Here is a 27,800-nt window from a genome sequence, read left to right on the forward strand (position 1 = left end):
ACTACCAACATCTACTGTCAGCTTCCTATAGAGATTTTAACCTGGCAAGGTCAGGGATCATTTCTATATTATTATTATTTTTTGTTTTGAAGACCATGCACAGTGTCAGCCATATTTGAGGCTTTCCACCGTTTGATTCTGTTACCCAGGTTGACAGTTTGAGTGACAGGTGCTCTCTGCCAAGGAGAATCCCCAGTGTAGTGCTTCTCAATCCTGGCTTCAGATTGGGCAATGCTGTAGAGCTTTAAAAATGCTGATGCTGGTGTCCTGCCCACAGAGATTCCGATTTTAGAGTCTGGTTTGTGGTTGAGCCACACTGTAACTATTCCCTATAGGATTCTTAACATGCAGCCAGACCCAGCCCTAGGTTTTGGTATTTCAGAGCTCACCCTCTGCCTTGGCCCCAACAGCCATAGTGAGAGGTAGGGCTGTCATTCACGTTTTGTTGATGATTCCTGGTAGCATGGGAGATGCTTTCACATCCGCTGTCGTAGGTGACAACACTAAGTGCTCTGGATTCTTCCCTTTGTGTTGATGATTCCATCTGACTCCATGTCTAACATAGCAGAATCTGACCTACACTGAACTGTCCCCTGGTGTCTCACACACAGCTCCACTTGGTGACCTTATCTTCCTCCTGCCTGGACCCCTTCTGAAACCACTTGTGCTAAGGCACCATGCCGTCCCCCATGGCCATGGCTTTGGCTTCCTTCCTTCCAACCAGAGACCTTGAGCTTCTAATAATCCTTTGCTCTGTCCTGTCCTTTCTCTTGGCCACTTCCTGAGGTCAGAATCCTTCATTGTTCGTCCTGGTTTACTGCCATCTGCCTGAGCGACAGTCTGGCTTCCTTTTCCCTTTCCAGACTTACCAGAGTCACCTGCTGAGGTGCAGTCTGGACCCCTCCTGTGCAGGGCTTCCCTGGCGCTCACCAGCCTTGTCCTAAGCTGTAGGTCTTTCAGGAAATGTTTCTTAGCCTCTCCTCTCAAGCCATAGCACTTGGTCTGCAGTGACCCAGTGTGTGGGGTTGCTTCCACACCTGCATGGGCCTGGTGTCTCAGTGTCCTCTCAGAAGGCTTTTCCTGAGACGTTCAGAATTCTGTCTCTCGTCTTTTGGATCTCTAGGAGGACTTCTGTCAATGTTAACTGTTGTTCCTTCCAGCTTAAGGGCTGCTGTTTACGAGTTGTGGGTTGGGGCTCTCTGTATTTTATGTCGAATATTACTTTTAAGCGTCTGTTGAAGTGGAAATAGGAAAGGAAGATGTTAATACTTTGTTATCAGAAGATATATTGAGGTGTGGGGTACTCAAGGGCATTGTAGAGCCTTCTAGTGTGATGGCAAATTCCAAATCAAACTTGGATGTCCAGAGAGGCCACGTGCCAGAGTCACTGGGGCTAAAGTCACTTTTGCTCTTCTTGGCTCATGGAAATAGACTTGGCCAACGGCGTGGCCTTTACACATGAAGATGTTTTGTGTGGTGCTAATGGTGTGTGCTGTGTCTCTCCCCACCCCCACCCCCACCCCACCAGTTTCTCTGAGATGATGCAGGCCTGTCCAGGAAGAAGAAAGAAGCATGACCAGAGGGAGGTCACAGCTGTGAGGGGTGGGGACTGCTACTTGGTGTGCGTCACTGGTGGTCAGGTAGAGGGCTAGGGAATTTCGATTTCTTTCTTTTAATAACAATGATTAACATTGAGTAAGTGCTGACAGTGTGCCAGGAACTGGCCAGGATGGGAGGGCCCTCTCCCAGGACTCACCGCCCTGTTTTTCTCCATCCCTGTGAGCCAAGCCTTCTATGTGGTCTCACGTGCCGCGGACAAGCTTCTGAATTATCAAGGATGAGAAAGAACAGAGGACAGGGTTAGGACTGTATTCTTGAGTGTATCCTACCCAGTTCCCAGCACTGGTGAACTTTTCTCTGTTGCACGGGGCAGTAGATTTGTGTGGCTTCGCATACAAAGTGGGTTTCCTTTGCAAACTCCGTTTTACCCACTGCCACCTCCTTGAGCTCACAGAGTGGTCGCTGGTGAAGCCAAGTCGGGAGCTCACAGAGTGGTCACTGGTGAAGCCAAGTCTACAGTTCCATAGAGAGCCAAGTCTGCAGGGGCACTTTGCACTCAAAGCTCCTCCCCCCTGAGGATTGCAGTAGAAGGCTGGTGAGTGAGGAATAGGTAGGAGCTGGGAGCTGAGAATGGGCTGTGGAGTTCAGCTGTCCCGCGGTGATGTGCAGATCCTGGTAGGATGCCATAGGCCATGTAGGACATCTTCTGGGACTTTAGGTATCCAGGGAACTGTTACAGTTGGATTTGTATGTTGGCCTTGATGGGTCTTGTACAACTTGGCTTAGGTCAAAACTATAGTTTGGAGCTTTAGTACTGTTCAAGGCCAGTGATACTCCAGCCACGTGGGGACAGTTGGAGCTGGTATTGCCTTCTCCCTGGAAAGTTTCCTCTTTTTCTGTGCCCCCCATCCCTTTCTTATTATCTCTGCCTTCCCTTTTTCTTCCTCCCTGACTTTACATGCACCTGTGGGCATTGCTTAACCCTGCTGGTGGCTGGCAGGTTCCTGACTCCTCTTGGAAAGAATCTACAGGGTGTTACCACCTGATGGCTTTCCGGTACAACTGAGCATGCTGATGTGTGGAAGAAAGAGCCACCCCTGACCCCTGACCCCTGTCCCTGCCTTGGTTAATTAGAGTACACTGATTTATTTATAAAGCATCCAGTCTTTGCCAGAAAAGCTGCCCTATCATTGTGGGTAGCACAGTTTTGGTCTGGCATGGTAGAAAATCCCAGCAGCTAAAGAATTCCAGCCATCTCTGCCTGTCTTATCATTTACAGGGTGGTGGAAATCAGGGTAGCCATCATCTAACAATTTATAGTATTTTTCCTGGTATTTATTACTGAACCTATCAGTTCTTCTATAACAGTCTTTTTCCTTATTTGCATCCCCCCACTGCAATAATGATAAAGATGGCCCACATGCCTCTAACAACTCTGAGATGTGCTCATCTATTTGGATTTGCTGCCCACCCAGCTGAATTTCTCTACAGAATCCTGAAAGAGAGAGATGAACAAACTATCCATGCTTACGATGTTCCAGTAGTGATGCCTTCAGGCATTATTTACCTTTTGATGTTTCATGGTTTTTTTCCAGTTTCTTCCATACGCTTGAGGTTGATTCTCGTGGATGGTTATCTTAGCTTGATCCTTCCCTCTGTTTTCCCTCGGCAGAGTTGAGAATCATGGCGGCGGGAAAATTTGCAAGCCTTCCCAGAAACATGGTTGTGAATCACCAGTTCCCCTTGGCCTCGTCCATGGACCTTCTGAGCAGCAAGTCCCCTCTCGCTGAGCATCGCACAGATGCCTATCAAGACGTGTCTATACACGGCACTCTTCCACGGAAGAAAAAAGGCCCTCCTCCCATACGGTCCTGTGACAATGCCAGCCACATAGGTACCCTCCCCCACTCCAAATCACCACGACAGAGCTCACCTCTGACCCAGGACATCATCCAGGAAAACCCACTGCAAGACTGGAAAGGGGAAACCTTCACCTTCAGGTAACTCCTGTCATTTTTATGAGTGAAAATTATTTGTCTAGAGGGCTTTATGTTAAACATATTCAGAGCTGTATGACTCCCTCCTTCCCTATCTCTCTTCCTTCCTCCTTCCTTCCTCCTTCCTTCCAGTGTTAGAGGACCCAGGGCCTTATACATGTGAGGAAGTGCTCTCTCCCGGAACTGCCTCCCTACTCCAGGTGACTAGTGTAACTTCTGAAGCTCTCACTGCGCCTTAGCTGTTACAACTGATACAACCAGTCCTGTCTTGTCTTGATTTCTCCCTGTCTCCCCTCCTCGGCTACTGTTGAAGCAAATCTCATTTTCTAATAAACTTACTTAACCTAAGTATATTTTCGAATGTGCCTTTTAAGGATAAGGATTCTGATTTAAAGTGTAACTAACCACAACTTAAATATAACAGCTTTTAAAAAATCATTTCTTCGCCGGGCGGTGGTGACGCACACCTTTAATCCCAGCACTCGGGAGGCAGAGCCAGGCGGATCTCTGTGAGTTCGAGGCCAGCCTGGGCTACCAAGTGAGTTCCAGGAAAGGCGCAAAGCTACACAGAGAAACCCTGTCTCGAAAAACCAAAAAAAAAAAAAAAATCATTTCTTCATATCATCTAATATTTGAGATCTAAAGGATTTAAAAATCTAACTTGCTACATTAAGACTCTTAAAAGAAAACACATTTAAAAAAATCATAGCATTGGATTAAACTACATTTAATTCTGTAGCAATGCCAAGGTATATGTAAGTTAGGATCCAGACTTCCTTTAGTTGCTAATACGCCAAAATTAAATTTTGTGTGGCTGCGTTACCGGTTCCGCTCATGACAGTGTTGTGGAAGGGTGGATTTCTCTCTGCTGAGGCCAGGGCTCTGGGAAGGAAACCTCACAGCTGGGAATGCTGCTTCTCTAGCTTCCTGGTGGCTGGGCTGGGATTGGCTTCTGCTCCTTCGAGCCGGTTCGGGAACTGGGCTCTTTTCCGGTAGATGAGTGGCCTGTGATGGTATCAGGTAAAGAAAGGGCGGTTTCCTCCCTTATCTTTCTTGTTCCACCTTGTAGCAAAGAAAGCTACTCTGATCCTGGCTCATTTTTTGGTTCATCTATATATTAAACACCTATGTTCATTAGAGTATATTGATCTTATAGGCCCCAGGGTCTCAGCAGGAAAGTTCTCCCCAGTCCCGGTGAGTACTTAAAGGGCTGGTTCAGCATTGCAGACACTCTAGCAGCCACAGTCTTGGAGTAATGTGCTTTTGTCCTCTTGCATCTGAAGCAACGCCCTCTCTGAACTGCATTTCAGTGAGAGATCAGATGCAAGTAATTAAATAAGACAACTCAAGATTATACTAAACGCTGTGGAAGGAATCAGTTGACATGCTGGCCCCTGATGGACGTAGGTAGTCATTGCTTTGTATTTGTAAAGGCCATTAGGAGATGACTTTAGATCTAAGAGGACTACTTACTTTGACACGTGTAGGCTCTTCCAAAGGCAAAGAGCTGGAGTTCAGAGCAAGATCGGTGTGTTTGCAAAGCCCAAAGAAAGCTGAAGTGGCCTGTAACTGGACTGGGTTAAGTTGAGAGGTGAACAGAAGGGATACTGGGGTTTGGGGAATGGGCAGACAAGAGTGGAGCATCACCACGAGGTGGTGGCACATGCCTGCAGGCAGCCTGCTGCTGAAATGAGCAAGTACCTGAGTACATTATTGTTAATAAGGCACTGCTGGCATCCAGTAGGCAAGGATGGAGAAGGACCGCCAGACACAAGCTCCAATCAGTGTCTAATCAAGACGCAGAGGCAGAACTGGCTGCTGTGATTGGCTTACTGGGGAGCACGTTTTCTTGCCTCATCTCTTCTGGAGCTAGCTATCTGCCATGTACCAGACACAGACAGTTCTCAGAGCCACACCTTAAAACTGTGAGGTCCTCCCTGACCTGATGCCAGCTCAGGGGTGGTGGGAGTGGGTGGGGTTGGGGGGTGGCGGAGAGCGGGGCTGCTCAGGAGGAGGTGGCAGTAGAGTCGCCTCCTACCTCCAGGAAGTTCTTCAATAAACACCCAAGGTCCAAACTGCCAACCTGCCTGGAGTTCAAAGCTTTCTTATTTGAAAACGGACTTGGACAGAGGTCAGAGCTCTGTAAAAGATCTTATCAGAGGGCGGACACAAATCCTGAGTTTCAAGTCCTGGCTACAGATTTAGCAAGTCCTGCCCACTTAGGGTTTGCGTATTGTTCACAGCTCCGGTAATCTACATTCATACCTTCTTTTCTTCACTCAAAAAAATCATACTATTTAGCATAAATACAAGAAGTACCAAGTGCATCTCCCACACAAATCACCGAGAGCGGGAAGGCCATGGGTTGTGTGTGAAAGGCCCTTGAAGTTCGACCCGTTGAGATTCATTATTAACAGAATTGTTTTCCATTTTTTTTTTAAAATCTCTCCTTGATTTTTAAGAGTTCAGAGTACATGATGTTTTTTCTTCTTTTAAAAATATTCCAGTAAGATTATGAACTACCTCAGTTCCTTTTTGTAATAAACCATGGTCTGAGGAAAGACTCTGTACATGGGTGGTTAGAGATAAGGAGTGTAAATGAGAACCCGAGGTCCTGGAGGAGAATGTCACAACAGAAACTCAGTGAACGGTAGAACGTCTCCATCTGATCCGGCTGACAGCCGAAGGCAGCCGGGCCAACGGCAGCCACCTACAGTTACTTTCAGTTTGCAGTGACCGGGCCAGATGCAGAGGATGGACACGTTCCATCACATTTGGCCTTGCCCTGGCAATGGCGGGTCCTCGTGTACCCCACTGACACACAGAAGGCGACACTCCAGACAGGTGCCTCTTTGTGTTGTAAATCTCCATCTGCACTTCTGGGGTTTCAGTTACCCACCATCAGCTGTTAGCTAAAATATTAAATGGAAAATTCTAGAAATAATTTACAAAATTTCAGTGTGGGCCACACTAAGTAGCATGAAAAAAAAATCTCCCAATATTCTGTTCTGTTCCACTCAGGACAAGAATATTGTTCTGGTGCAGTGTCCCCAAACTATATATGGTAGCTCCCATTAGTCACCTAGAAGCCATGTTGACTGTTACGGTAGGGCAGTGTTTGTGTTCAGATAGGCATGCTTGACTTCATAATGGCCTCAAATCATAGGAGTAGTGATGTTGGCAATTCAAACATGCCAAAGAGCAGCTCTAAAGAACTTTTTTAAAAGTGAGAATTGAAAGTTTTCAACTAAAAAAAAAAAGTATGTTGAAGTTGCCAAGATGTACAGAATATTATTATGCTTATTATAGTTTCCTTTTGCTGTTGTTATTTTACTGTGCGTGATTTATAAATTATACTTTGTCATAGCTGTGTGTCTAGGACAAAACAGCATGTACAGGGTCCAGAACTGTCTCATCTTCTAGCACTGTTGGGAGACAAGGGGACTACTGTATTCTGACTTGTTGCAGATTTGCTGTTTTTACAATGGACATGCTTAGTTTATTAATCATTAAACTGTGACTGTTATTGTAATTGCAAACGAATTGAGCATCCATCCCACGGGAGGCCTTGAACAAAGTAGTCAATCTCCCTTGTGACCCAAATGTGTACAGTTCTGAAGCTGACATATCCACACAGATCATATGCTCCATTTTATAAGTAAGCCATGCACAAAGAAAGCTATCCAATATAAAAGGGTGCTATTAATATTCTTACATTTTATAGCTTTAAAATACCTTAAAGAGCTGGGTGGTGGTGGCAAACGCCTTTAATCCCAGCACTTGGGAGGGAGAGGCAGGCAGATCTCTGTGAATTCAAGGCCAGCCTGGTCTACAGAGTGAGTTCCAGGACAGCCAGAGATACACAGAAAAAAACCTGTCTCAAAACCAAAAAAAAAATCTTAAAGGGTATATCTTATTGGAACATCAAAACCTGTATAAGGCATGGCAGATCTCCTCCTCTTTCCCTTTCTCCTCCTCTTCCTCCTCCTCTTCCTTCCCCTTCTCCTCCTCTCTCTCCTCCCCCACCCCCTTGTCTTCCTCCTCTTCCTCCTCTCCCTTCCCATCTTGCTCTTCTTCCTCCCCCCTCCTCCTCCTTTTCATCATCATCAACATCACCATCATCATCAGTGTGGAATGGGTTGAGAGCTCTTGAGGCATCTAAGCATACACCCTAGTGGATAACTGAATTTGGTGGGAAGGGATGGTGCTTGTTGGCCGCTCCCCAGACACTGTGCTCCACAGCCTCCAAGAACGATGGTGACAGCTGTGGGCATCCTGAACTGTCTGCTTGAATGGAAGAGGGGAGTCTCCCATCTAACACCCTAACACCTTTGGGGAGAGTAGAGCCTCAGCGGCCAAGAGTCAGAGGGCCCGCCTGGAGAAGGGAGTTGGTCTTCTCTTTCGGGGGCCGTATCTCTTAGCTTTCTTGTTGTCTTGGCCGCCCTTGGATGTACTTGTGGTTTTGAAAAGTGGCCAGAGCCAGAAGCCAGAGAGTTCTTAAGCCTGCTGCTTGATGTTACAGGGGAGCCTTTGTTCCACACGCACAGCCGGGCTTCTCCAGGAGGCCTCCAGACAGGATTTCCTCTTGATATTAGCGTCATTGGTTGCTGTCCCTTTGATTCATTTATCTTCAGGGATGGATTTGTGTTTGAATCTAGAACCCTACTTGAGCTGAGGGCAGCCCAGTTCCTGCTGGGATGTCTGTGTTGTCAGGATCACCGAGCGATCAGTGCTTGGGCCCTTTTCCTGCCCGTGGGTATGTGAAGGCATGCATTCCTGGGAACAGCTGTGAGGGGCTAATTCCTTTCGCATCGTGTGCTGTGGGCACATGTGGCGGGACAATGTGGGGTTTCATTAGTTTGCACGAAGCGTTCTGACTGACTCGGCACAAGTGTTGTAACTGACAGTGGGCTGCAAAGTCCATGTGCAATTGTTCTTGGTGAAAACCGGCTTGCTTTCCCAGACAGTAAGTAACCTACCACACCACCACATCAGATCCTTAGGGAGGTGGAGCTGGGGGATCAGGCCCCTGATCCATGCAGACTTTTCTCCGAAAATCATTTCAAAGACATGACTCTGGGCTGTCAGTGCCCTCATCTGGAAAATTCTCCAACTATGGCCTTCTCCTTGACAAAGCAAGATGTTGTCCCAGACATGCCAGTAAACCACCCTTTCCTCTCAGAGATAACCGGAAGATCCGCAGTGCACGGGGCCACCTCGGTGTCTATAGTTTGTGCATGTCACACCTGCCACCTACCAGTTGCCGACTTTTCATATGTAGAGGAAAAACTGACTTTTGAGTTTTAAAAATGTGTCTAGTAGATTAGTAGATGCTGTTTAATAAAAAGCTCACTTATTGGGTGATTAGGGTAACGTTGGCTTTTTAATAACTCTGAGCATAGAAAATAACAGCCCGTGGGTTGAGTTTTCCTAACGTTTGGAAATGCCCCCGTGATGTTCAGATGCAGCTGTTGTGGATGGGCTACTGTTTCCCAGAAATGGTGTATGGCCTGGTCCTGGTAGTCCCTGGTGTGCTGAGGCTAGGGCAGCTGGGTCAGAGGTGAACCTGTCCCTCAGCTTACACTGCTTCTCTCTTGAAGGAGACCGGAGAATGAGCTGCCCAGAGGTCTACCAGCTGCCTGATGGTAGCCCTAAATCCTGTCCTGACAAGGAGCTGGGGGGATGGGATCTGTGCATTCCCAGCTGTCCTGGGAGAAAGGAAAAGATTTTAAAAAAAACTGATTGTAAACCACAACCAAGAAAATGACCAGAGAGTGACACAACCCAGTCCTTGTCAACTGAACTTCTTAAATCCCCTCCCCTCCCCCCGGGGCAGACCTGCTCTAACTCAGGCTTCTTCCAGACTCACCCGTGCTATTTGGGAAGGGCCATGCTTTAATCTTAGCTGTTTACCTCCCACAGTATCTGCTAAGGTGCACTGTAAATAGATCCACAGCTACGCCAGTGAATCTGCCAGCCATCCCAGTCTAGCCAGGATATGCACTCCGGAGAATCTGCAGTTTGCTTTTGTTCAGTGGAAAGAAAGACTGTCTTCCGGGGATGCGGACTAGATGACCTCCACACCCTCAGGTCACAGCCACTCTGTGGGATGTCATGGTCATCATCCAGCCTCGCCTATAGATCTGGAAGCAGAATATCAAACCGTCTCCGTAGGTGACCCAAGACAAGCTCACATTGTCTTGTTGAAGGATTGTGTTTTTATGTGTCAGCTATGGAGGGCTGAGGCACCGTCTGGTCTGTATAATCTATAGTTCCAGATTCACCTGCAAATAGATACCAGATTAGGGTGACTCTTGTCAAAATAGCTCCTAACACAGATGAACTAGAGGCCTCAGTTCAGATGCCCGCCTCTGCCACTCAGGCAAGTGACTGGAGGAAATTCTAAATTATAAAATTGGTTTGAAAATAACCTCTCCTAAGGAGTGCTGTGATGATTAACTGGTCCCCAGAGAGGAAGGTGTCGCTAACTTTCACAGCTAAGCCCGGGCCACCTGAGGATCACTGGGAAGTCCATGTTGCCGTAACTACCAAAGCTGCCAGGGATCTTAACACTGATTCCAACAGCCAAACCTGGTAGCTTTGTGCCATTAGGCACATTATTTGACTCTTTTGAATTACCACATTCTTACAGGGTAGCTCAAAGCAGGTCTGGAGGAGGGGCCCAGGCTGGTAGATTTCCTTCCTTCCTCCAGGAAGGCAGAGCAGGGGGGCTCCTAATCCCCCTTGTGTAAGCTGAGATCACGTTCTAGGCCTGCAGCTACAGTAGGAGAAAGTTTCCCACGTGTTGATGGAGTTTGGCTAGGATTCCATCATCTAGGTCTGCCCCACAGCAATGTGCCTCAGCCAGCACTCAGTGTGTGTGGGGGTATAACCATCATCCAGGGTGGTGGAGAAATACCAGCACACCTTGGCCTTCACACACTAAACAGAGCCTGGCTGTCCCCCGGGGACTGAGGCAGCCCTGCCTGATTGTTCTTGTGCTTAATGTGAGTCTGCTGTTCATTCTTCTGTGCATTTTATTAAGGTATCGTGTCAGATACCAGGGACCAGTGGAGAACAGAGGTGGCCCCTGTCCTTAGGGAGCACCCAGTTTAGGGGCCCTGGGATAAATGCATTGCTAAATACAAAAGGAAGTGTTGGGAAGATACCCTCAGAGGACCCTGACTGAGATTGGTGGTGACCGCTTCTCTAGGGTTGGGGACACTCGCAGATTAAAAACTTAAAGAAAACATGAAATACTTCACTAGTAATTTTTACATTACTGTGTACCTAAAGGGTAATATCTTCAAAGTGTGTCAAATAAAATATAGTATTAAAATGAACTCTACCTCAAATAAAATATAGTATTAAAATGAACTCTACCTGTTGGCCCTTTTTCCCTTGACTGTTATTAGGAGACTTTGATTCACCTGAGTGACTCATGGTGCGTTCCCATTGGACAGCGCCAGTCTAGACCTTCCTTAAGGAGTTTAGATCTCCTCTGTATGCAGAGGGGAGCCTTTGAGTACACGATCAGACCGGGGTTTAGAAGATGCCGTGTTTCTCTGTGGAGGACTGACTTAGGGGTGAGGGGGGGACAGGAGCCGGTTCTGCTCCTGAATGACGACAGAGGAGACAAAGGGGGTGGATTCAAGATTCACTTGGAAGCCAGAAGAGCTAGTACTTGTCTGTAATCCAGCACTTGGGAGGCCGAAGCAGGAGGATCTCAAGTTTAAAGACAGTATGAGTAGAAGGTTAAAAAAAAAATCTATCTAGAAAAAAAATGGTCTGTAGAGTCTGACAATGTACTGAGGGCTGAATGTGGTGGAGTTGGGGGGGATGGTCAGGTGTGGCTCTGGCAGTGGGGGGTTGGAGGTGGGAATGGAGGGGCGGGGTCATTACTATGACGGTAAAAGTAGGAGACTGAGGGAGGTGTCATTTTGGTTGGGTGCTTTTCCTTGAGGGAGGTGGTAGCTGGTCTCTGGGAATGAAAACTTCTGTTTGGGGTGTGCCAAGTTGGAGGTGTGGAGATGGAGGACTTCCTTAATAGACAGGCAGTTGGCATCATGAACCTGGAGCTGTGGAGAGGGGTCTGGTCTAAAAAAATAAAAAGTCTGCACTGAACTGAAATTAAAGCCATGAGAGTAGACGCTGTCCCCAAGGGAAAGACCTCTTGAAGGGGAGAAATCCTGGGATCCAGCCCTGAGGAATCACAGCATAGTGCATCCTGGGGTCAGCAAAGGAAGCTGAGTTTGTGGGCAGAGAAATGGATTTGAATCTGGAAAGGGTCATTCAAAGGGAAACTTTTTTATGTTTTAGAAAAATTTTAGTAGGAAAAGATGAAATCTTTTCTGTTATGTAGCCCTGACTGTCCTGGAACTTGCTGTGTACATCAGGCTGGCCTCGAACTCACAACAGAGATCCGCCTGCCTCTGCTTCTGCTGGGATAAAAGGCATGTGCCACCATGCCTGGCTCAAGACTTTCTCATATAAGCTTTTGACAAAACAAAACACACTTTTTTTTGTTTGTTTGTTTGTTAGTTTTTTGAAGACTGGGTTTCTCTGTGTAGTTTTGGTGCCTGTCCTGGATCTCGCTCTGTAGACCAGGCTGGCCTCGAACTCACAGAGATCTGCCTGGCTCTGCCTCCTGAGTGCTGGGGTTAAAGGCGTGCACCACCACTGGCCAGCTCAAAACACACTTTTTTTTTTTTTTTTTTTTTTTTTTAAATTCTTTTCAATGAGCATTTTTTATCTGGTTAAAGCAGACATACCTTCAGGGGCCAGCATACCTATGAACCAGTGTCCGAATCTCAGGGACTATGCTTTAATGGCTCCAGCTATCCCCAGCTGATCCAGATGTGTCTATACTGCTGCCAAGGACAACTATGCCTGACATAAAGCCATAAACTTACTTAAAACACTGAGGTGGTGGTGGTTGTTGTTTTGTGGCTCTGTTTGTTTTGGTGACTAGATTGTGTGGTTAAGCATCAGCTTTGCAGATGAACAGCATCATGATGTATTGTCTAAGGTTAGACAAGTCTGTGTTGGCAGTCAGGCTTTGGCATAAAGAGTGATAACTGCTTTTCCAAATATTAGACGGGCAGCCCCCTTGAGAATGGCTGTGGACCCCAGAAGGCAGATCTTATGTCTTCCTATCTGGTTAGATGGAACCCTTTTTCTGAGAGGCCCTGACGGCAACTAAAATCCTAGCACTGTTATTCTGCCTTTGATACCTGAGAAGAAACCTTAGCAAAATATGCTCTTTTAGAAGGGGGTGGGGAAGAGGGAAGGAGGGGGGCAGGGTGAATGGGCCAGGGCGGGACGGAGGGAGGACAGATAGATACCAGCCAGACAATGCCTCTGCTGTCATCAAAGGTGCTGTGTTTGGGCTTCAACAGCCCGACGGGTCCCGATGCCAGACGGTGTGTGCCTGCCAAGAGACACGTTGGCCTTGATATGGCTTTTCTTGTTCTAACTCTATTCAGTCTGGAGACCGCCAAGTTAAAATTTCAGCAGTGACCTTTAGCTTAATGCTGTCACTGGGATTCTGCTGGGCACAAGCTAACCCCAGCTTGGTGGTTTACCAACCAGTCCCTGCTTCCTATCAGTCTTGGATTCCTGTGTCAATTTCCTGTGTAGTAGAGGGGGCAAGAAACACAGAGGGCGCTGTTGAAACGTGGTGCCGATTGCTGTTTTTGTTTTTTGTTTATAACTCAGACATTGCTTCATTTTCAGATGAGCTAGAGACTGACGAGTAAGAATTGGCTTTTTGAGAGGAAGAGGCAGTTTTAGAAATACCCAGCCCTCTTACCCCTCCAAGGAGGGACCTGCGTCCTCATCGCCAGCTTCTCTGGACTATGGAAAGAAAGATTCTCAAAGTTGAACGGGATGGCAGATGTGACCCCATGGACTCAGGCTCCATGTGGGAAACTTAGGAAAACTAAAATAGAGTCGTCTGACCCAGATAGAAGGGGAGGAGGCGCGTGACCTTCCAGGCGGTTCCTCCATTGAAGGAGCTGTCTAAAAGGCCGCTTCCAACCCGCATATACTGGTTTAAAGGATCCCCTCCCCTACACTACACACACACACACACACACACACACACACACACGAACACAGCCAGAGTCCCTTCATATTTTCATTCACAGAACTTTGACCCACCCTCAGGTGTGAGGCTTCGTGCCAGGGACTGGAGACTCAGAGAGAGGCCGGGCTTTGTCCTAAGGAGTTCATAGGTCATGGAGAAAGATGCCGCTTTGAACCATCTGGTCTTCCCAGCATTGTTCTTTCCATCTTTGCATGCTCCTAACTTCCCACGACCACCACGTAGCCCTCTGTTCCACTCAGTTAATCCTTCTGACCTCTGACCTTAACACCTGCCCAGGTGTATCACCCGAACATACCCCAACATGGTGTGGAGATAATCTTTCCCTCGGGGCCTGCCTCTCCGGGGCTTCCACTGCCCACTGCCGCTCTGGCATAGACCCCAGGAAAGGTCAGGTCATGCAACCGAGGACCATAGCAGGGGATGTCACCGGTCTGTGAAAGAAGCAGCGTGCCCAGCAAGCGGGACTGTGAAACATGCCACGGGTAACAAAAGGGCTTTCAGAAGTTATGGTTGGAACCATCAGGGCACAGAGGGGGCTCCAGAGAAACCAAATCGTTGGGCTTCTGTTCGGCTCCCTTGAGGGGGTTGGGTACAGGAAACAACTGCTCTCATTGGGAAGGGGGTGGGTGGGAAGTGTACAGTCAGAATTGCTGGCCTGGAGTGGGTGAGGCCAGGAGAAGAGGCCCAGAGATCACGGAGACCGAGAGAACCGGTGCTGAGGCCACTCACAAGCACTGTTACTGGAGGGAATATTGGGGTGACAAAAACTGCAGGAAGAATCTACAGATAGTTTTTTGTTTTGTATTTTATAAAGAAGGCAGGCGTTAAAACCAGTCTACAAAATGTGCTAAGGCTTCGATATGGTGGGGTGTAGAAGAGGAACATTCCAGGTGTGGCTCTGGCAGCTGGGGGTGGGCCGATGACTGAGAAGGGAAGAATGGAAAGAGGGAGAGGCCGTTGTTTTTGTGGGTGATGTCCTTGGGGGAGATGGTGGTATCTGGTCTATGAGAATGAAGACTTAATGTTTGGGGTGTGACAAGTTGGAGATGTACACATGTCTCAGGGGACTTCCTTTTAACAAAGCCAGCAGAGCTTTAATGAGAGCAAGCCATCCCTGACTTCCTGTGCTTGCTGGGATGAAAGTTTATAGCAATGTTGAGAAGGCGTGCCTGCAAGTGTCAGCTGTTGGTGCCATCTTTAGGGTGAGAGATTCGGGCTCTAGGATGGTGTATGAAGTCTGCAAGGGGCTGTGTCCTCAAACCCCTTATTATCAATTAAAAAAAGCTGTTTAGACAACAATACGGGCATAGCAATCACCTGGGTGCCTGCCGTGAATCTTGGAGGCATAAGAAGGATGTCCAGTAACAGACATGAGCCCCAGAAAAGGATGTTCAGATCCTGAAACAACACACCAAATTTAATTAAATAAGACTGTCGGGAGAGACAAAGACTTACACCAGAAGTCCAAAAACATTAATTACAAAGTAAAAATATGGCGTTCAGATTAACTGCTTGCTGTGAGAAATATCCTAGGAGTTGGACCACGGTAGCCTCAGAATGAGTCAGGGGCATGCTACGGTTGTCCAAGAAAATTACTGTGATTTTTAGGGGCATTAGTTGAAGCTCAGTATTCAGACCAAGGGAGGTCGTCACACATGACTGCACAGATCACATATGGTGGATGGTTTTAACTCTGACCTCAGAAACGCAAGATGATTCCTGTGCCCCAGCGCTTCACGCCTTTCTGGTGTGAAGACCTGCCGATTTAATCTTTAAGGAATAGACCTTACATTCTTCTGCATCGGTTACGAGGTAATTCTGCTGTCATGTGTTCACCCTGTGAGAATATTAAAAAGTCCTCACTTTGGCCGGGTGGTAGTGGCCAACAGCCGGTGATACACACCACGACATCATCAGTAAGCATGTTGAGATATAGAAGAATGATTCTCATTTCAAACAAGCTGATGTGACAAAGCTATCTCCCTACGTCGTGTGTCTCAAGTGTGCTCGTCCTTTGCCAGCAGCCACATCCCTTTTGAAGGTAGCAAAGGCAAATTCAGACAGTATTTCCCGGTACCATTAATATTTCCCAGTATAATTAATCTCAGTATCAGAAACAACAAACAAAAAAATAAAAAAACAACCTTGTCAGTCTGGGCACAGCTAATACTTCCCCCCAAGATGTCACTACTTCACTCCCTGGGTCAGTGCTGGAGTGTGTTCTTTGTTTGAGGGAGTTGCTCTATAGTCCAAGCTGGACTTCAACTCACGATCCTTCTTCCTCAGCCTCCTGAGTGCTGGGATTACAAGTATGCATCACCGTATGCAGAACCTGCCCTTTGAGAAACATCTGGTTCTTCTTACTTTCCCAGCTAACCGACGGAAATTGTCCCGTGGTGAACTCTGTCCTCTGGGTTATTGCCCCAGTTAACTTCCTCCCTGGCATTTCAAACATGCCCAGAGATTTTCCTGTTCGGCAGGAGCAGCCAGCCTGTCAACATCACTTCAGAAGCATCTGGTCTGTGGTGTAGGGAGGGAGGCAGTCCTCTGGCATGCACTGGGGATGGGTGTTCTGTTGCTGAAGGAGCTCTCTGAGGCTGCCACACTTCAGTCTCGGGTCTGTGATGAAAGGCCTGGGTCTTCTGCATAATGCAGGCCACACACATATACACATGCATACAAACCAACTAACATTTATTGAGCAGTCCTGCCCTAGAGATGCAAGGATGGTGAGATTATGGAGCCTGTGCTCAGTATTTTCATAGTCCTGAAAAAGAGACAGGGCACACAGTGTGTATTAAATTATTCTTGCCTTAAAACTTCAGATTTGGGGCCTGCAGAGATGGCTCACTGGTGAAGAGCCCTTGTTGCTCTTCCAGAGGACACAGGTTTGATTCCCAACATCCACATGGTGGCTCACAACCATCTGTAGCTTCAATACCAGGGGATCTGATGTTTGCTTCCAACCTCTGTGGGCTCCAGGCTTGCATGTGGTGTACATACATACATGAAGCAAACACTCATATACATAAATAAATCTAAAGGATTAAAAACTTTCTAATTAGTAAAAGAGGTGAACTGAGATGCTACTAATTCTTTGAGTTGTGGTTATGACAGCATAGAAAAAGTGGCCACAATTTGTGTGTGTGTGTGTGTGTGTGTGTGTGTGTGTGTGTGTGTGTTGTGTGTGTGTGTGTGTACAAATGTTAATAAGTTGGAGAATCAAGACTTGATTCAGAGAATTTGGATTGATTGGAGTTGTAAAGAGATAGGGCTGGCAGGGTAGACAGGAACTCAGAACCATAGGTAGCCTCTAATGAAATAGAAAAGAAGATGTTGGACTTTTCTGTACGTTACTCTTCTCTAATTGAACATTACAATTAAGTATATTATATAGTGACATGAAGGTACAATTCTATTGTAGTGGAAGGAAGATTAGTAGGTTTAGAATCTGTTGGCCATCTCCCCCTTCCTCCATCTCACCTTCCTCATCCCAGCCAAGACTCAGAGCTCAATGGAGCTTCAGGTGGAGAATCAGAGATTCTATTCCTGAGGTGCAGAAGCCCCCAAGTTACCAGTGGAAGGCAGGCTTTGTCCTAGTTCCTGATGTTTGTGGCATGCCCTGGTGCAGGGGTTGGTTAAGAAAGACTCCAGGTCTGCAGGATTGCTCCTTTTGGGGGGCCCATTACTTTAGGTACGCAGACCCAGTCTACTGGCTACACTTAAGTCTTCTTGGATTGCAATTCCACAATAAGCCCACAAAGCCTGTATCCCAGACTTACAAACCTTCTGGCTCCTGCCCTCAGGAAGTTTTTATTCTAAGATTTCTTATACTACTCTACTATCTAGATCCTTGCCCTACTTCCAAGAGCTTTGTCGATTTCCTCTGGGTTCTGTGCAGACAGTAATGTAGCACTTTTCTCATACTTGTGACAGAAACACCTCAGAAGGGAAAGGGCTTTTGGCTCATGGCTTCAGAGGGGGTTCGTCCACCAGGATGGGGAAAGCATGGTCCAGCACTCGCAGCAGGAGAGCTTATGGCTCTGGGTTTTCACACCATGGACTGCCGAGGACAGCATGGCCTCCAAAGACTTGCCTCCAGTGACTTACTTGCGCCAGCCAGGCCCCACCACCTAAAGGTTCCACAGCCTCCCAGTATCAAAACCCAGAGCCTGTGGGGGACATTTCCCATTCACATCCTAACGTCATTTATGAATTGTGACAGTTTGAGTCTCCCTTTGCCAGCTCTTGTACCTTTATTTCCTTTGCTCCCTTAGCTATCTAGTCTAAGGCCTGCCAGACAGTGGGAGACAGAAGCGGTCACTGGGGGGGTGTCTTTCCCTTGTTTCTGATTGGTTGATGCAATGACTGACTGATTTTACTAATTCTAATACTTTACATGTGAGACTGACACTAGCTGATAGGAGCCTTCCCTCAGATAGTTCTAGTTTACACATTTTACCTAAGATGCCATGAAATGATATTTTTAAAAGTATATACCCAATCAATTGGATGCCCCCAACTATTTTTCTCTTTCAATACATGAACGTGGCCAGTTGTATTATTAGAACTTCCCTTATTAAATTGACAATATCCCTGGAGCAAATCTGACTTGATTATATTTTTCATGTACTCTTAGCTTTGGTTTATCAGCATTTTGCTTGGACTTCTTTTTTATAGAATGTTTGAAATCTGGCATATGTATTTCCTCTTTCTTTTTTCCTTTTACTGACTTTGCTTTTGCTATCAAAATAATAGCATCTTCTTTGTCTGGTCTCTGGGAGAGTTTTATAGTTTTCAAGGATAGATCATTTCAGTTTGGTAGAACGGACTGTGTAGTAAAAGCTGTCTAGCAGAGACTTTTCTTCCTGGGAGGTTTTGAACCGCTAACGCTGCGTTTCAGATGGTTGTGGGCGTAGGTGTTCTTCTTCTTGGAGTCTGTTTTAGTGCTGTGTTTGTCCTCCCCTCCACACATGTCTGGTTTTCCTAAGTTTCTAAACGCGTTTATAATTCTGCTGTTTCATTCCTGCGGTGTGTGTGCCTCCTCCTCTCCCTGTTTTCTCTGTCAGGGGTTGTTCCAGCGGACTCTGTCAAGAGCCAAGCTTGTCTGTTCGTTCATGCTCTCATGATTCACCATTTGATTTCTGCCCATCTTTATCTCCATTTTGTATTTATTCTGTTGTATTAACTTAAACCAAACCCTTAATGAATTCCCAGTCTTTCTTTCCAAAAACAGGCACTTAAGGACACATACTTCCTTCTGAACTGGGTCCTTCTCTTACCATATCTTGTGTTCCAAAATATGCCTTGTAGTTGTGAGTTCAACTTCGTTCCAGTGTCTGTGTTTTGTAATATAATGGGTTTATACCTACCTCTTATTCTAGACCCCTATAACATTTGTGAACTAAAAACATGGATTTTTTTTTTTACTACTTTATTTTGAAATTTTAAAAGAAACAGTCTAAGGCTGGGCATGGTAGCATCTGCCTTTAATCCCAACACTTGGAAGGAAGAGGTAGGTGGATCTCTGGGAGTTCTAGACCAGGCAAAGCTACATAGTGAGACCCTGTACTGCCCCCCCCCCCCCGCGCCCTAACAAAACCAAACCAAAAAACCCCACAAAACCCCAAACAAACAAACAATAAATTCCACTCCTGTTTGTTTAGAGGGTACTCTTAAACACCTTTGGATTAGACCGTGGAACAGCAGCAAGTGATGCCTGTACTTGTCTTGAGCCTTTAAATACCAACCCTGGTCACTTTCCTCTTAACTTTTATATCATTGTTGTCCCATATCTTAGGGGTGCTTATTTGTAAAAAGCATGTGAAAATACAATGCAAAACATAACATATTCAGCATTTTAGTATAGCATTGTGTTTATTGTAATGCACACATTAAAAACTTGAGAATCGTACATATGAATTGAATAGTGTGGCGTTTTGATACATGTATACAGTGTGTCGTGTTTGAATCTGATTTCACACTAACGCTGGGGAGATGGTTCAGGGGGTAAGATGCTTGCTCCGTAAGCACACAGACCTAAGTTTGAGTCCCCAGCACCCAGGTAAGAAAAGCCAGGTATGGCTGTGTGTCCCTGGCACTGTAGCACCAGGGAGGGCGGAGACGGGTGAATTATGGGAGCCCATGGACAGGTGGATTATGGGAGCCCATGGACAGGTGGATTATGGGAGCCCAGTGGCCAGCCGGCCAATGAGAAAGAAGAGTTTCAAGTTCAGTGAGAGACTGTGCTAGGGGACCATGGCATAGCACAGTGGAGAAAGACATTAACACCTTCCATAGGCACAGACACCTGCACACACGTGCACACCACACACACACCCACCCCATGTTAAATGTTGCCATCTCTGCATTTATTGTTGCCTTGCAGTGAAGTGTCTAATCCTTTTGGCTTTCTGAAATACAAAGCAGGTTATTGTCATCTGCGGTTACCTCCCTGGACCATCCCACTGTTCTCAGTGTGTAATTTAGTATCTGCTCGTCAACCTGGCCCTGTCCCTTGCTCCAGCCTCCTCTCTCCAGCCTCGGAGAGCCATTGCTCTGCTCTCAGCTTTCCCACAACACCCTTTCTTGAGTCTGTGTGAGGTCACGTGGTACATGTCTTTCTGTGCCTGCCTTGGATCTTAGCCATTTCTAAGTGTGTCAGTAAGGGCCTTAACAGTGCTGGGCAGCCATCTTGTTTTCTTTCTTTCTCTCTTTCTTTCTTTCTTTCTCTCTTTCTTTTTCTTTCTTTCTTTCTTTCTTTCTCTCTCTCTCTCTCTCTCTCTCTTTCTTTCTTTTCATTATGGCTTTACCTCTTTTTTGCTTGTTTGTTTTTGTGTCTCTTTTATTTTAATTTTTTTCATTTTACATACCAACCATAGTTCACTCTCCATCCCCTCCTCCTGCTGCCCCCCACCTCCCTCCCAGTCTATCCCCCCATTCACTCCTCATAGAGGGTAAGCCCTCCCATGGGAGTCAACGAAGTCTGGCACATCAAGTTGAGGCTGGACCAGGCCCCCCTCCTCTGTATCATGACTGAGCAGGCGTCCCACCCTAGGGAGTGGGCTTCAGAAAGCCAGTTCATGCACTAAGGATAAATCCTGGTCCCACTGCCAGGGGCCCCACAAACTGACCAAGCCACACAACTGTCACCCACATTCAGAGGGCCCAGTTTGGTCCCATGCAGGTCGCTTAGCCGTTAGTTCAGTCCTTGAGCTCCCACTAGCTCTGGTCAGCTGTCTCTGTGGGTTTCCCCTTCCTGATCTTGACCCCCACCCCCTGCTCGTACAATCTCTCCTCTCTCTCTTTGACTGGACTCCAGGTGCTTGGCCCAGTGCCTGGCTGTGGATCTCTGCATCTGCTTCCATCAGTCACTGGATGAAGGCTCTATGATGACAGTTAGGGTAGTCACCAATCTGATTACACGGGATGGCCAGTTCAGGCATCCTTTCCACTACTGCTAGTAGTCTTAGATGGGGTCATCCTTGTGGGTTCCTGGGGATCTTCCTAGCACCAGGTTTCTCCCTAACCCCATAATGGCTCCCTCTATCAAGATGTCTCTTTCGTTTCTCTCCCTCTCTGTCCCTCCCCCTACTCTACCATCCTGTTCCCTCATGTTCCCATCCCCCATCCCCTTCCCTCTGCCCCCGTCCCAGTTTACTCAGGAGACTTTATCTATTTCCCCTTCCCAGGGTGATCCATGCATCCCTCTTTGGGTCCTCCTTGTTACCTAGCGTCTCTGGGGTTGTGGATTGTAGCCTGGTTATCCTTTGCTTTACATCTAATATTCACTTATGAGTGAGGACATGCCATGTTTGTCTTCCTGGGTCTGGGTTACCTCACTCAGGATGTTTTTTCTGAGACTCTTCATCTTACAGTATGTGTGCTGCACACTCTTAACTCAGCCTGTTTTCCTCCCCGATCAGAATGATCGCACGGATCAGTTTACTTTCTGTCTCTCTCTGAATTTGCCTGCCCTGGGTCTCTCATGTACGTACAATCATACGCTATTTGTCCTTCTGTTACTGGCTTATTTCACACAACGTGATGTTTTCAAGGTTTAGCCATGCTGTAACATGTCAGAAATGCCCTCTTGAGACTAAATTATATCCCATTGGATGTCTATGCCCTATTGTGTTGGTCTTGTGCACATCTTGGCTTTTGTAAATGATGCTCCTAAGAACATGAATACATGAATATTTCCCTGAGATCTTGCTTTCAGTGTATATAGAGCTGTATATATAGAACTGAAAAGAGGGATTTTCATTACTGGCATATGGTACTTGTGCCATGGGCCTCATAGGCTCTATCATAATCTCACATCAAGAGCAGGATCCCTCGCGTAGCCCCATTCTCCAGCCTCATCTAGCTTACCTGGGTAATGACCATATTTTAAAGAAAACCAAATTGGGACCTTCATTCTGCCCTCAAAAATCCCTTCGCAGCAGTACCCAGATCGGTGTTTGATTGAATCACTATAGGATGGGACTCTTGGTGGGAAGGGTGGTGTCTTTAGAATTCTGCCCTCTGGTATGAGATTGTTGAGCTGACTGGTGCCATTACAAACAGGTTTATAGGCCATGAGTATGACAGAGGAGGGTCTTCCTTTGAGGTAGTAGCAGTCTGGGATGCCGAGTTGGGAAGGATCTCTGCTACCATGTGGGGAGAAGGTTGCAGAGCCAGGGGGATGCAGGGAGGTCACTGCCAGAGCCCAACAAAATTAAGGGCTGTAAACTCTTGAACACTTGCAGTGTCCCAAACACGCTGTCATCCATGCCCTCAGCTTTGTGCATGCGTCTCCTCTTGTCTGGAACATTTCTCATGGCCGCTCATCCTGTGACTTCAGTACAGCTTGTGTGTTGTTGGAAGGCTCTACAGGGTACCCCACCCACTACCCACACCCTCTCACCTACTGAAGCCAAGCTGGACCTCTTGATCTGTCCTTCCCATCTGCCAGAGACCTCCCTGAAAGTGAGGACTTTGTGTGCCGTCCGTCCTGTGTGTGGCACACCGTGGGAAGGTGCAAAGGACATTTGTGGGATGGATTCAAGACGTGTGGGAGATGCTGAGCATGAAGCAGGTATGGCATTCCTCTTAGGGGTTGGTCATGTGGAGGGGGAAGAAAGCATACAAATGGATATATACAGGGAATGGAGGAGTATACAGTGACCCGTGCAGGATGGGGTGCTGGCTCTGCAGATTTTGAGTACGTGTGGCGTTATCTCAGTCTGGAACAGTTGGGTCTGATTTCTCACACTCTTCTATGATATAAAATAATGATCCCAATAAAAATGACTTATTTTGTTGTTGTTGCTGTTACATTTCAAAAGATTTCTAGTGACACTGATAACCACTAATTATACATTATTTAAAAAAAAAAAAAGCAATCCTTAAGACATTTTGTAGACAGGTAGAGCTCTGTGAGTTCAAGACTAACCTGGTTTACATAGAAAATTCCAGGCCAGCCAAGACGATATAGTGAGACCCTACCTTTAAAACAAACAAACAAACAAACAAACAAAAGACATTCTGTGATTTAGGACAGAGCACTTCTCAGTTTGTATTCTAACCACTCCAGAACAATGGGGAGGCCTCTTTCAGTGAAATACCGCTTAAGAGGGGTAACTCAGAACAGCAAACACTCAGATCAAGTGTCCTATTAAGAGGAAGGAAATAATCAATCTGGTTCCTAATGAGAAAGTAAATTGTAAGTGTATCATTTCCGTGACTCAGACATTCCTGAAGTTGAAACTGTAAAAAGTGAGATGCTTTTTAAATAACGTAGCCTGAGCAGAGAGTGACGTTACCCACGATTTAATAAACTTAAAAATAAAATAACAAGAGTCTGGTCTCAGCTCCTGTCATCTCTGCTGACCTCCTTGGTACACCAGCCTGCCCACCCACCAGGAAGGGCTGTGGCGCCTGCCAGACCCCCCATTTGTAACCAGAGATGCCACATCATGGACTCATGGAGTGGGGAGTCATAATTAGCATAAGCCAAAAATATTATTTTTACCCCTGCCTCCTTCGCTTAGATTGCCAAGACCCTCGGTTTGTTTTCTAGTGATCTCGCTTGGAGAATATAAATCTATGATTTGAGACTTCTGGCTACAGTCTCATGTGAATAATTGGGTATTCTGTTTCAACTTAGAGGCATGTCTCTAAGGCCAACTGCTGTGCTCTCTGGCCCATTGGGAAGGGTATTTGTGTAGGAGAATGTTCGCTCCTTTCTGGTGAGCTAAGTGCAAGGGGTTGGCTGAGAAGGGAGTAGACACAATCTCCTGTGTCTAAATAAGTATCTTTTTAAAAATTATTTTAATTTCTTTTGGAGTGCTAGGTTTTAAAGTATTTGGATGGGGGATTGAACCCAGGGTCTCGTACATACTGCCACTGAGTTATAGTCCCAGCCCCAACCAGCCTGGTTTTCTGTTTCTATCCTTAATTATTCCCTACCCCATCTGTGTCTAACTAGGAGACTAGTTAAGGCGTCTTGATGCTTGATTGACTATATGAGCTGCTGTGTTCCCCTCCCAGGACGGAACGTCATCGTCCTCGCTGGGTTCATTTGAGGATGTGGCCAAGGGGGACTTTGGTTGTGTTCTCTCTCTGCTCTCAAGGCCTTTCAGATGAGGAAAACAGAATAATCGGAGGGACTGCCAAATCACCCCTTGGAAGATCCCCCAAGCAGCTTGCCAGGATTTCCTTCCCATCCTGCTCAGAGCGCCTTCCCGTCCATCCATGCAGAGAAGCGTGAGCTGACATGCTCCGTGCTGATGTCTTCCGTGTGCCAGCTCAGAGCCGTGCTGACAAGGGCTGGGGAGGTTTGCTCTGATTCCCTGAACACCAAGTGTCTTCTCTTGGCTTCACCTTTTGTAGGAGAATCGGGAAAGCGGAGTGGCAGACAGTTCTGCTTGTCTTTTGGCCTCTGCTGTCCAGACAGCTGCACAACTGAGTGTGCAGCTGCTGCTTTTGAGAGTGGGGCTGGACACGATCGCTTGCTAGAGGCCATGTGATATTGTCAGTTAGAGCTTCAAACACTAATCCTCCCCCTATCTCTCTGTTAATCTGTAAGTTGGGGGAACTACCACTTGCTTCCCAGGAGTATGATTAAATATTACAGTTTCTTTCCTTTTTTTTTTTTTTTTTTTTTTGGACAGGGTTTCACTGTTGCCTTGGCTAGCCCCAGAACTCCCTATGTAGACGAGGCTGACCTCCCGGAACTCCCTATGTAGACGAGGCTGACCTCAAATTCTCAGAGATCTGCTTGCCTCTGCCTCGCAGAGTGCTGAAATGAGCGTGTCAGTCATTATGCCTGACTCCCCTGAAACATTTTAGCCCACGTTAAATGTTTTGTTGTTTTATAGAAAGACAGCCCCCACCCTCATGCCCTAGCTTTTCTGCCTGGGAGAGACCTGCCCAGCGCCCGACTCTGACAAATGACCACCACCCTTCCCTCCTGTGTCCTGGGAAGGTGCTTTCCCTATCTTCAGATGGTCTTGATGGGTGGAAAGCACTCCCTTAAGTGAGGCTGACATCTTCCTGTGGGCCCACCCGGCCCCCTCGTCTAAACAGAACAGTTGATCTTTCTTGCACAGACATTGAGCTGTGAGGTGACGGTCTTGTCCACTCTCTCCTCAAGTGCATTCTTTACAGGCTAAATATCTTACGTGTCAAGACCTTCTTCCCCTTCTGCTCAGTCCTGACTTTTCTGGCTGGCCTCAGTGAGCCAACATTTCATTTATTCCTGTCTTATCACTTCTAGTATATTAGTAAATATTCCAGATATGTTCCAACAAGCAGCCCCTACCTCCTTTTCATCTGGCCTAGGATCCCTCCAGATCCTTGATCATCTCATCTCTCTATTTCATGATGTAAATATGATCATCTAAATCTGATGATCATAAACTTTCCATCTTTCCTACCATCTATTTATATAAGTACATTTTTAAAATTACAGGTTAAAATTGTATCCATTCATTTTATTTGGTTAGATTTTTATCCTTCACGTGAACTATTTGGGGAGAAGACAGGCAACCTAATTAATGTTATCTGATGCACTGCTCAGACTTGTACTATATATAAATTTGTGTATCAGGCACTGTTTAAAAATATTTTGATAAATTAATGTCATCCTTATTTGGTATTCACTACTCCTATGATCTAGGAGCTATTATTATTCCCACATTACAGAGGACAAAATCAAGACACAGAGAGATTTCGTTCACATGGCAAATTGGGCCCAGGTTCTCACGGTTCATAGCTTGTGCATGGCATCCGTTAGCATGGCTGCCTGTCCCATGAACTAGCCCTGCTGGGTTTCTGTAACTCGAATATTAAATGATCTTTTAATTAAAAAAAAAAAACCTGGACCCAGATATTGGGGTGAAAGCTGCAAGATCAGAGAAGCAGAGCAAGCCCCAGCCATCACCTCTCCTCAGCCTGAAAGAGCCTCAGCTGATAGGCTTCTAGCCGAATGAGCTTCCTCAGCCAAAAAGCCTTAGTTCCTGTCTCCTCACGCCTTATATACCTTTCTCCACCCACCGTATTACTTACTTCCTAGTGCTGGGATTAAAGGCACCTGACTCCCAAATACTGGGATTAAAGGTGTGTTTCACCACTGCCTGGCTCTGTTTCTCTCCTAGACTAGATCAATCTCATGTAGTCCAGGGTGGCTTTAAACTCACAGAGATTCAGCTGGACCTCTGCCTTCGAGTGCTAGGATTAAAGGTGTGTGCCACCACTGCCTGGCCTCTATGTTTAATCTAGTGGCTTGTTCTGTTCTCTGATCTTCGGGCGAAGTTTATTAGGGTACACAATCTGTCATCAGGTTCCCTTCAGGTGCCCGTTGATCACTGTGCTGTCAAGCCATGGTAACAGTGTCACCAGCATGGCGGCTGGGCTGGAGCGCTTCATCAGGGCTTTCTAGGTCATCAGGGGTTGCTTTGCCTTTGATGGGGTGATGTTGGTTCAGTTTGAAACTAAACTACTTTACTGACTTCTTATAAAGTTGTTTTGCCGTAGCAATATCATGACCTCTCAGTTCTCGTACTGAAATCCAGATAAAATTTAGCTACTGCGTTCCTCAGACCAGCTCAGCTGTTTAGCATATCGCAAGGGGAAATACAGTCATGCGCTGGGACTGAAGCCTCTTATTTTAGATGGAACTTTCTGTAATCTAGATCTGCCCTTCCCACCATATCTGGGTATAAAATTCCTCCCTTTTCCCCCTTTGAGCTGGAATGTTCTTTGCTCTGGTCTCCCGCAATGCGTGTTGATATTCACTGCATTCCAAACCTCAAACCTTGGGAAAGGGGGTACATATCCAGAATTTTCTCTACCTGGTGCTATGCCCCGTGGCTCCTAAGCCAGTGCCAGCTGCAGGGTCACCCAGGTGCTGGGTGGTCTCTGCTCTCCCTCAGGTAGGCCTCAGTGAGAATGTGTCTTTAATGTCTCAGGGGGAAGCTTGACCGGCCACTTGGAACAGCGCACAGCAGTGGTGTGGACTAGAGTGACCTGGGGCCAGGCTCCACTAGGGCCAACTTCCTGGAGGAAGGACTCAGAAGGGGCCGGTTCTCAGATGAACCACGCCTGGGGAAGAACAGTCTTGGCCAGAATAACGACTGCCTTCCTCAGGAAGGAGAGGAAGATGGGGTTCCTTAAGTACTTTGGGGTTTCCAAATAGCTGATCCTTAGCTCTGCCCCTGAGACACTAGAGATTCTATTAGGAATTAGGAATTTTAGTCACTGGTGTGGAGGAAATCGAAGCAAGCGCTCACTGATGCGTCAGAGATGAGAGGAAATCAAACCTCCAAGCTGGTTAGCCATCTCATGGGAAAATGCTTCTGTTTTCTTTTTCCTTGTCTCCTCTGCTTGAAGCCTTGGTCATTAAAGAAGAGCCTTTGGGATTGTCTGCAGTGAGGTTCCCGGGAGAGCCTTTGGGGTTGTCTATAGTGAGGTTCCCGGGAGAGCCTTTGGGGTTCTCTGCAGTGAGGCTCCTGGAAGAGCATTCCCCGCTCTTCACTCTTTAGTGGGGATCCTCCACTTGTGGTGAGCGACTTAGCAACACAAAGTATCTAGTTAGACTGTGCATCTTGTCCCCTCTTTTAACTCACAGTCAATAAAACTGAACTTGGAAC

The 27,800-nt window shown here is 46.7% G+C and overlaps 1 protein-coding gene across 1 annotated transcript in view; it reads left to right on the top strand.

Moving 5' to 3' along the window:
- The first annotated feature begins 3,232 nt into the window (after nucleotides 1-3,232).
- Nucleotides 3,233-27,800, top strand: part of Bcar3 (BCAR3 adaptor protein, NSP family member) — a 114,694-nt gene continuing 90,126 nt past the window's right edge. Inside the window, exon 1 of the mRNA XM_059266182.1 lies at nucleotides 3,233-3,560. Within this exon, the coding sequence (XP_059122165.1) occupies nucleotides 3,244-3,560 (317 nt within the window). The 5' untranslated portion in view covers nucleotides 3,233-3,243. The remainder of the gene's footprint in view (nucleotides 3,561-27,800) is intronic.

The sequence above is a fragment of the Peromyscus eremicus genome, chromosome 6 (assembly GCF_949786415.1).
Source record: "Peromyscus eremicus chromosome 6, PerEre_H2_v1, whole genome shotgun sequence".
NCBI classification, from domain to species: domain Eukaryota; kingdom Metazoa; phylum Chordata; class Mammalia; order Rodentia; family Cricetidae; genus Peromyscus; species Peromyscus eremicus.